This window comes from Glycine soja, chromosome 18 (assembly GCF_004193775.1).
Source record: "Glycine soja cultivar W05 chromosome 18, ASM419377v2, whole genome shotgun sequence".
Taxonomy (NCBI): domain Eukaryota; kingdom Viridiplantae; phylum Streptophyta; class Magnoliopsida; order Fabales; family Fabaceae; genus Glycine; species Glycine soja.
Window position 1 is genome coordinate 43,111,387 of NC_041019.1, and position 10,246 is coordinate 43,121,632.

The following is a 10,246-nucleotide window of genomic DNA, read 5'->3' on the forward strand; positions in this document are numbered from 1 at the left end:
CTTTAGAATTAATCTTGAACTATAAATGATAGAAGAAAATATTATATTATTCTTCTATTGGTTCTTGAAGGTAAAAGATATCACTTCATGCTTTCAATCTTTACAAAAGAAAATAATTTATTTGATAATTACATTAAAAAATTTAATTTAATCAAATAAATATTTTAGCAAGATATTATCATATTTTTTGCTAGTACCAAGAATATAATTAATATATAAAAAAATAAATATTATTTTATAAATGTGAAAGTTATCCATAAAATAAAAATAGTATTTTATTGTTACATATTAGACATCAAATCATGTAATTAATTATGTAATTAAGCATATGATTACTTGTGAATTATTTTTTTTGGAAAATTTCTTAAAATAAAAGATATGGAATAATATTTATTTTTATAAAGATAAAAAGATATGAAATTATTATAAATAAAATATTTTTTTTTCATGACAATTCCTAATAACATGACTCTTGAGAATAGAAAACCCTTTAACTCTTGAATATCAACGGTAAAATAAGTATGCACTCTCAAGCTCTGCAAACTCTAACCTTTTAACTTCATCAGCTGTGATGTTCTGGATATCAATGTTGTAGATGTCTAGAATGGCATTGATGATGAAATCATCTTCATTTTCACCCATGTCATCTTCTCCATCCACATCATCAAAGTCATCATGTCCATCCATGTCATCTTCTCCATCAACTTCATCATCTCCAGCAAAGTAACCTCCATGTCCATTAGTGCATCGTCTTCTCCATCAAAATTATCATTTGTACAAAAGTTATCATCTCCATCAATAGCATCATACAAAACTTATCATCTCCATCCACATCATTATCTCCAGCAAAATAACATGTTTATTGTCATTGCCATCAATTGTATTATTATTCAATTCCTACAACAGAAAAAAAAAACATTTATTTATGCCTTTAAGAAAACAGAGAAACAAATTAAGATATAATATCTTATTGAAAATTGTGCACCCCTTGCTTGACTCGTAAAACATTCCTCCACTGTTCTTCATTCATGACGATAGCTGTGGAAAATAAATTAAAAAATTTCAACATTATCCACTAACACAATAAAATCACATAAACCAGAAACACTATATAAAGTTAAACTAACACTGCAAAAATTATTTAGAGTTCCAAAACCACTCACATTGCAAATTTTGCCAACAAGCCAACACCAAAATGAGAACAAAGGGAAAGGTTTCCGGTGAACTCCTTTTAGGATCCTTTTACAGGAATGAACACCACATCTTCAGAGGCTGGGCAGATAAACAAACAATCGCTATTGAAAAGTGGTTTCCAGCAAAACGGGTACAGGAAATAGCCACATGGACTTTATTATTATTATTTTTTTTTTTTAAAGTTGAAAACAATATTGTCTTCCTCGGTTGCCCTTTGAAATCACAACCATTATTACTTTTAAAGTGTACATCCTGGAAAAACTTCTCTCATGGTGGGAAACATTATCCACCTGCCACGTTAGATTAATACATAACTGTGTTAAATAGCTTTTTCACTGTTGGGAGACCTAATCCTCTCTCCCATTGTAGTCTGTGTCTGAGGGAAATGATTAAATTAATACATTTTAAAAATTTAAGGAAGAAATTAAATCTCTTAAAACAATATAGAGACCTAAATTGATAATATATGGAAATATTAGAATTAGTGGTGCTTTCGGAGAGACACCTCAGGTTGAAAAAAAATTAAAATATATTTTTCGTTTATGTAAATATTAAAATGTTGAGAATGTATTTCTGTAAAATTTTGAATATTAAAAAAAAAAAAACAATAGAGCATAACCGAGATTGACTTCACAGTTCAGTTCACACACACTTTTGTTGTTGCCATTTGGTATTTGCCAATGCTCCACTCCATACTCTCAAGCCCTCCCCGGCCCCACCTCCACCCATTCTCCACCGCGGCCGCCGCCGCCATCGCCGCTAACAGCGTCCCCGCCGCCGCCTCCCTCCCCTCCTCCTCCTTCACAATCCAGCCCCCAATCCACCCCTGGCCCCGCCGCCTCACCCCTCACAACCTCGCCTCCCTCATCTCTCGCCAGCACGATCCCAACCTCTCCCTCCAAATCTTCCACCATGCCCACCCCTCACTCTCCCACGCGCCCCAGCCCCTCCACGCGCTCTTCCTCAAACTCTCACGCGCCCGCCTCTTTTCCCACCTCGAGTCCCTCCTCACGCGCCTCCCCACCCCCCCACCGGAGCCCCCTCTCACCACCCTCATCCGCGCCTACGGCGTTGCCGGAAAACCCCTCTCCGCCCTCCGCCTCTTCCTCAAGTTCCAACCCCTCGGCCTCAGGTCCCTCAACGCCCTCCTCAACGCGCTCGTCCAGAACAAACGACACCGTTTGGCACACTCCGTGTTTAAAAGTTCCACCGAAAAATTCGGGCTTGTACCGAACGTTGTTAGCTGCAACATTCTGCTCAAGGCTCTGTGTAAGAGGAACGAGGTTGATGTCGCGGTTAGGGTTTTGGATGAAATGAGTTTGATGGGTTTGGTTCCCAATGTGGTTAGTTACACCACTGTTTTGGGTGGGTTTGTGCTTAGGGGCGATATGGAGAGTGCTATGAGGGTTTTTGGTGAGATTTTGGATAAAGGTTGGATGCCTGATGTAACCTCGTACACTGTTTTGGTGAGTGGGTTTTGTAGATTGGGGAAGTTGGTGGATGCAATTAGGGTAATGGATTTGATGGAGGAGAATGGGGTTCAGCCTAATGAGGTTACTTATGGTGTGATGATTGAGGCTTATTGTAAAGGGAGGAAGCCGGGGGAGGCGGTGAATTTGCTCGAGGATATGGTTACGAAGGGGTTTGTGCCGAGTTCAGTGTTGTGTTGTAAGGTGGTTGATTTGTTGTGTGAGGAGGGGAGTGTGGAGAGGGCTTGCGAGGTGTGGAGGGGGCTGGTGAGGAAGGGGTGGAGGGTTGGTGGCGCGGTCGTGAGTACGATCGTGCATTGGCTTTGCAAGGAGGGGAAGGTGGTGGAGGCGAGGGGCGTGTTGGATGAGCAGGAGAAAGGGGAGGTTGCGAGTTCATTGACCTATAACACACTGATTGCGGGGATGTGCGAGAGAGGGGAGCTTTGCGAGGCAGGGAGGCTGTGGGACGAGATGGTGGAGAAGGGTCGCGCTCCGAATGCTTTTACTTATAATGTGTTGATTAAGGGGTTTTGTAAGGTTGGTGATGTGAAGGAGGGTATCAGGGTTCTGGAGGAGATGGTGAAGAGTGGATGCTTGCCTAACAAATCGACATACTCGATATTGGTTGATGAGATTTCTCTTTCTGAAGGAAAGAAAGAGGAAATTGACAAGGTAGTTTTGTTGGCCATGACGACCGGAGTTGATGGTGAATTGTGGGATCTTTTCTTAAAACTTGTTGTGGATAATTTAGATGGCAATGCTGCTGAGCTTGATAGGATATTAACAGAGAATTTGGTGTGATAATGAAAATTCTTTGGGATGTGCGGTTGTGTCTGATCTTTGGAAGGTTCGAAGGTTACGACAAAAGGGGATTGAATGCTGGGCACTGTTTATCCAATGTAAAGGCATTCTTATATGTTGTATACTTTCCAGATAGTAAACTTGAAAGTGTTAATCAATTGATCGGGGACCATTTTCTTACTGGAATTTTGTGCACAATTTGTCTGATTACAATGGCAGATCATTATTGCTGCACATTGACACCAAGTTTGTTACAAAGTTTAATTTTCATCCCCTTCAACTCATGGAAGGTTTTGATTATGATAACATGGTCACATGAGTGAGTAATCTGTCATTATTTCAGTTACTTCTGTCTATTTCTAAATTGTGGCATTGGTATTTTCAATCTCTAATTCAACCGTTTGCATTGAATTGCAGGTTATTTCTTTTGTAGTCGCCTAAGACTGGAAATGGATGACTAAACAAAGGGAATTGATGAATGTTTTGTATGTTGAATTACGTGATTTCTTTTGTGGCATGTTTGAAGAATGAAATAGGTTATGGAAATTGAGTCTGAGTTGTTCAATAACTTGATTTTACAGGTTCCAGTGTTTGACAGCAGGGTCTCATTCCATTACTGCCTGTTGAGTGAGTCTGTGTTATGTTTGAACTAATGAAAGATAATCAAATCATTGGAGGGTTCAGCTGTTCAATAACTGTTTGTATTTAAAAAAGAGTTGCATCTTAGTAAGATGTAGCTATGATAGGCCGTTACTGACTGTGAGCTAGATTTTCTTGTTGCTATTTTGGGCCTGCTTGTAAACCTAGTGGAGAATGATAGCCATTACAAGTGATTCAAATAGTTTCTGGACTGGCAGTTAGTAGTGTTACACTAGCATTAGGAATGATGTAAATATGGACATAGTAATAGAAAAGGGACATCAAAAGAAAAATGTTAATATTCTTTATTTCTTTTCTCATGCTGCTCTGTGGTTTAGCCTACCAATATAATCTAGTGTTTTTGTCTGAATATGTAATACAATTGCTCTGTTGTAGCTGTGACTTGCAAATATTTTGTCAAGTCCAGGTCTTTATTTACACTATTTGATGATCCTCATGGAAAAAGGGTTTTGGAAGTAAGCTTATTTGTAAAGTGCACAAGTAGGAATGAATCCACCCTTAAATTGTCCAACATTACGTTATATTTAAAATTGAATTATTATATCATGCATGTATATTGTTATACTAACACTCCAATACTTGAATCAAGGCTACCTTTACTAATAAATAATCTCTTGGTTTATCTTCTTTTTTTTTCCTTGTTTTGTAGGAGTTTACAATTTTTTGTTCAAGAGTTTAAATTTAATGCGGATGTAATTTTTTTTCCCAATCATGATACCACATCATTATGATGAGATGATAACGTGAAATTTTATAGTGACATGATCAAATTTGTGTCCTTGCTCCACACCAGCACATGATTTTACCTGGATTGTTGTTCTGACTTTTGATATTATATGGCCGTTGGATTATATCATTAGACAAATTTTATAATACTACTTGTTGCAAATACTATTAATTTGCCTTGTGCGATTTTCTCTGAAGGCTGACCAAAATAAGTTTCGAGCTTGTTCTTTTGATATATAAATATCTGGCAGTTGCAATATTTTTTGCTGCGGACATGTGTCAGTGTGAGTGTATATGTATGCATGTATATGCAGAAAATTTAAGAGAAATGTTTTTTCCCCTAAACGTGCTTGAGTGAATAAACACCCAGCTGAATGCTTTAATTTTTACGGTTAATGTTACTTTTGGTCCATTATGTTTCATAGTTGTTTCATTTTAATACATTAAGTTTTGTAAGTCTCATTTTGATCTTTTATGTTTTCAAAATGTATTGTTTTGGTCTTTTTTCTCAAGTTTTCTTTTGAAACATTACTCTTTTGTTAACATTTAAATTTTAAAATAGTTAATCTAGCATAGTAACAGCTAAAAAACGTCACAATCTTTATTTTATTTTAAAAAATTTAAACCTCTAAAAAAATTCATCTCCTCCACCAAAGATTCAGAACTTCCATCCAAATTTTTCACTTTACATTCTCCAAACAATTCCAAACTTAAATGTAGTCACAAATTAATCATAGCATCAACACCACACCCTCCAAAGTCAATTCTCCCAACAACAAACCCATTTTGAAGGTGTCTTTTGCATTGAGTTTCTTCTTGTTGTAGTAGGTGATTAGTTTCGCGAGGTAGTAGGAAGGGATGGTGTCATTGTGAATGTATGTGTATGAAAGTTTTGATGATGCCAAGACAAAAGTAATACAAGTTTTATTAAGAAAGTTAAGTCTTAGTCTATTTTTGTTAAAAGAGTCTCTTAGTGATAGCAAATGTTTGACCTAACAACATAATTTTTAAATTGATTATAAAAAGGTTCTTAAAATATTTTTAACATTTTCTGAAAAAGATATTTTTCCATTGATAATCAATTACCAAACATTGTAATCGATTACCAAAAGCAAAATTATTTTAAAAAGCTTTTTCAGAAAATTTGAAATTTGAAAATTGAAAATTTCAGAAAAACTTTTTGAAAAGATACATCTCTTCAAACAGTGGGCCTATATACTTCGAAAAGCAAGAGAGATTCTAAGAGAACTTAATTGTCAAATGCTCTATCAACAACTCTTGGACAAACACTTGCAAATCTATTGAGAATTCATTTAAGATCTTTAATTTGTATCATCCACTCTAAAGGAGAGAAATCTTTTTGTTCATCTTAGAAAGTTAGTTGTAATCAAGAGACTGGTTGTCTCTTGGATTGTGAGAATTGTAATCAATAGACGGGTTGTCTCTTGGACAATCTTGAACACAAGGGTGAGGATCCCAAGGTGTGTTCAAAGTCTGTAAAGGATTTACAGAGATAGTGAAAAATCTCAAGTGGGTTGCTTGAGGACTGGACGTAGGCACAGGAAGTGATCAAACCAGTATAAATCAAGTTTGTATTTCTGTCTTCCCTGATCTCATTTATTGTACTGCAATCAATTTTGTCTTACACGTTTAAAGAACATTGGTTAGATTAATTGATGTTTCTTCTTCTGCATTCTGAGCCTATCATTTGAAAGGGGGTTAAAAGTTTGTTAATGAGAAAATTTTGAAACTTAATTCACCCGTCTTAAGTTATTGAGGCCACTTGTCCAACAAGTGGTATCAGAGCTTGATTCTTGTATAAAGTTTAGAAACTTCAAGAATAATTATGGTGTCATCAAACTTTCTATTTCCTGAAGGAAACTCCATTAATAGGCTTCCTATATTTAATGGTGTAGGTTATCATTACTTGAAAATCCGTATGCAAATCTTCATAGAGGCTATAGATTTAAACATCAGGGAAGCCATTGAAATTGGTCCCTACATCCCCACAATGGTAGTAGGAAATGAAACTAAAGAAAACCCAGGGAACAATGGGATGAAGAAGAAAGAAGAAGGGTACAATATAACTTAAAAGCCAAAAACATAATTACCTCTACATTAGGCACAGATGAATACTTTAGAGTATCAAATTGTAAGAATGCAAAAGAGATGTGGGATACATTACAAGTAACCCATGAAGGAACAACTAATGTGAAGAGATCTAGAATAAACACCCTAACTCATGAATATGAAATTTTTAGAATGAATCAAAATGAGACCATACAGGATATGCAAAAGAGATTCACACATATAATAAATCATCTTGTATCATTAGGAAAGATATTTCCTAATGAGGATCTCATTAACAAAGTTTTAATATGTTTAAGCAGGGAATGACAACCAAAGGTAACTGCAATTGCAGAATTAAGAGATCTCACTAACATGCCTCTTGCAACTCTTTTTGGAAAATCGCATAGTATTGTTTTAGTGCTCTTTACTTTATTCATTAGAAAGCGTCAGGAACACGAAATGGAACTTATGAGACTAAATCAACATGAAGAAAATGACAAGAAAAAGAAAGGAATTGCACTTAAAGCCTCATCTTCAATTTAAGAAGAAAGTGACAAAGAGGACTTGAATGAAATAGAAGAAGATGATGATTTCAGTTTCTTCATAAAGAGATTCTATAAATTCCTAAGAAACAAAGAAAATCAAAGAAGATCAAACTTCAAACCAAAGAAAAAATAAGAATATTCATCTTCTATTCCAAAGTGTTATGAATGTAATCAACCTGAACATCTAAGAGTTGATTGCCCTAGTTTCAAGAAAAGAATGGAAAAATCTGACAGGAAAGCCCTCAATGATAAGAAAGCAAAGAAAGTTTACATCACTTGGGAAGATAACGATATGGATTCATCCGGAGACTCAGAAAATGAAGTCGTGAATCTAAGTCTCATGGCCAAAAACTATGAAAGCGAAGAAGAGGATTCTTTGAAGAAAAGTTGGTACATTGATAGAGGATGCCCTAAACACATGATGGGAGATGCATCAAAGTTTACTCATATTTCTCCCAAGAATAGTGGACATGTGACTTATGGCGACAACAACAAAGGTAGAATTCTTGGAGTCGGAAAAATAGATTATTTAGAAGATATGCATATTCATGAGGAAAAAAACAAAGGCAAAGAAAATGGAAATGATGAAGACTTTCAAATTGATGAAACAAAAACAAGTACAGATCTTCCAAGAGAGTGGAGAACTTCAAGATACCATCCTCTTGATAACATCATCGGTGACATATCTAAAGGGGTAACAACTAGACACTCTCTCAAAGATGCATGCAATAATATGGCTTTTGTTTCTTTAATTGAACCTATAAATTTAAAAGAAACCATAATTGATGAACACTGGATTATTGTTATGCAAGAAGAGTTAAATCAATTTGAAAGAAATAAAGTTTGGGAATTAGTTGACAAACCCGATAGTCATCCAGTTATAGGAACTAAATGAGTATTCAAAAACAAATTGGATGAACATGGAATAGTAATTAGAAATAAGGCTAGGCTAGTGGCCAAAGGATATAATTAAGAAGAAGGAATAGATTATGAGGAAACCTATGCTCCAGTAGCAAGATTAGAAGCCATTAGAATGTTATTGGCTTTTGCATCCATAAAGGACTTCAAACTCTATGAAATGGATGTTAAAAGTGTTTTTTTAAATGGTTTCATCCAAGAAGAAGTATATGTGGATCAACCTCCTGGTTTTGAAAACTTAGAAAAGCCCAATCATGTCTTTAAATTGAAAAATGCTCTATATGGTTTAAAACAAGTCCTAAGGGCTTGGTATGAACGTCTGAGCAAATTCCTTTTAGAAAAGGGCTTTTCAAGAGGAAAGGTTGATACCATTCTTTTTATCAAAAGAAAATTGAATGATATTCTCTTAGTACAAATATATGTTGATGATATAATCTTTGGGTCAACTAATGATTTTCTTTGCAAAGAATTCTCTCAAGATATGCAAAATGAATTTGAAATGTCAATGATGGGTGAGTTAAAATGCTAAACACATGGTTTAGGATGGAAAGCAAACAAAGAATATTATATTTATTAGTCAGTCCAAATATTGCAAAGAACTAATTAACAGGTTTGGGATGAAAAATGCTAAACACATTGAAACTCCTATGAGCACTACTTGCTATCTGGATAAAGATAAAACCGGTCAATTAATAGATATAAAGAAATATAGAGGTATGATCGGATCCCTTCTTTATTTATCTGCAAGTAGACCTGATATAATGTTTAGTGTTTATATGTGTGCAAGATACCAAGCAAATCCCAAAAAATCTCACCTTAGTGCAATTAAAAGAATAATAAGATACTTATTAGGCACTATAAATCTAGGATTATGGTATCCTAAGAATTCCTCTTATAATCTAATAGGATACTCTGATTCTGATTTTGTCGGATGCAAAACTGATAGAAAAAGCACTAGTGGAACATGTCATTTTATTGGTTCTACTTTAGTATCATGGCATAGTAAGAAACAAAATAGTGTTGCCTTATCTACTGCTGTGGCGGAATATATTTCTGCTGGAAGTTGTTGTGCACAAATACTTTGGATGAAACAATAACTTTCTGACTATGGTTTAATACTTGATCATATTCCCATTGGGTGTGATAACATGAGTGCAATCAATCTATCTAAAAATCCTATTCTGCACTCTAGAACAAAACATATTGAAATAAGGCATCATTTCTTGAGAGATCATGTTCAAAAAAGGGATTGTATACTAGAATTTGTTGACACAAAGAATCAGTTAGTTGATATCTTTACAAAACTTCTCCCAAAGAAACTTTCTTTGCTATTAGAAGAGAATTAGGACTCATAGACATAAATAACTTGGATTCATAGCCATTTTGATTGTTTATAATAAATTGTCTTTGATGGTTGTTACTCATGCATGTTTATGATGATTGTTTCCTTTGATTAAGAAAAATGATTGTGTTTGATAGTTATCTTTTATGGTTGATTATAATGATTGATTAATTTTTGTTGAGTGAAGTGCTTGTGTTTGCTAATGATTGTTTTTGATTGACTATTTTGATTGTTTTTTATGATTGTGTTTGATAGTTATGATGATTGTTTGTTTTTTATTATAATGTTTTGATTGTTTATAATGACTGTTTTAATGGTTGTTTTGCTTGTTTATGATGATTGATTACTTTGAATGTTTATAATAATTGCATTTGATGATTGTTTTTTCGTGATTGTTCATACTCATAAATGTTTTGATTGCTTAATTTTATATTGATTGTTTATAATCACATATTTGTCCTGATTTCTAGCATTATCTGTCTTTAATTTCCTTGATATTTCAAACTTTCTGCATTAGGTTT

At 34.7% G+C, this 10,246-nt stretch overlaps 1 protein-coding gene across 2 annotated transcripts; it reads left to right on the forward strand.

The window, feature by feature from the left end:
* Positions 1-1,773: 1,773 nt before the first annotated feature.
* Positions 1,774-4,423, forward strand: LOC114397618 (pentatricopeptide repeat-containing protein At5g16420, mitochondrial-like). Of its 2 annotated transcripts, XM_028359741.1 has the most exons (3): positions 1,774-3,783; positions 3,882-3,949; positions 4,046-4,423. In XM_028359741.1, exon 1 carries the CDS (start codon positions 1,875-1,877, stop codon positions 3,462-3,464), a length of 1,590 nt encoding a protein of 529 aa, XP_028215542.1. In that variant the 5' UTR covers positions 1,774-1,874; the 3' UTR covers positions 3,465-3,783; positions 3,882-3,949; positions 4,046-4,423. The 2 variants fall into 2 exon arrangements, with proteins under 2 accessions (XP_028215542.1, XP_028215540.1); XM_028359739.1 differs by having other exon boundaries at positions 3,882-4,423.
* The last annotated feature ends 5,823 nt before the right edge of the window (positions 4,424-10,246 follow it).

Excerpts from the sequence above, each read along its gene's own strand:
- LOC114397618 (XM_028359739.1), top strand. The coding sequence starts at position 1,875 with ATGCTCCACTCCATACTCTCAAGCCCTCCCCGGCCCCACCTCCACCCA.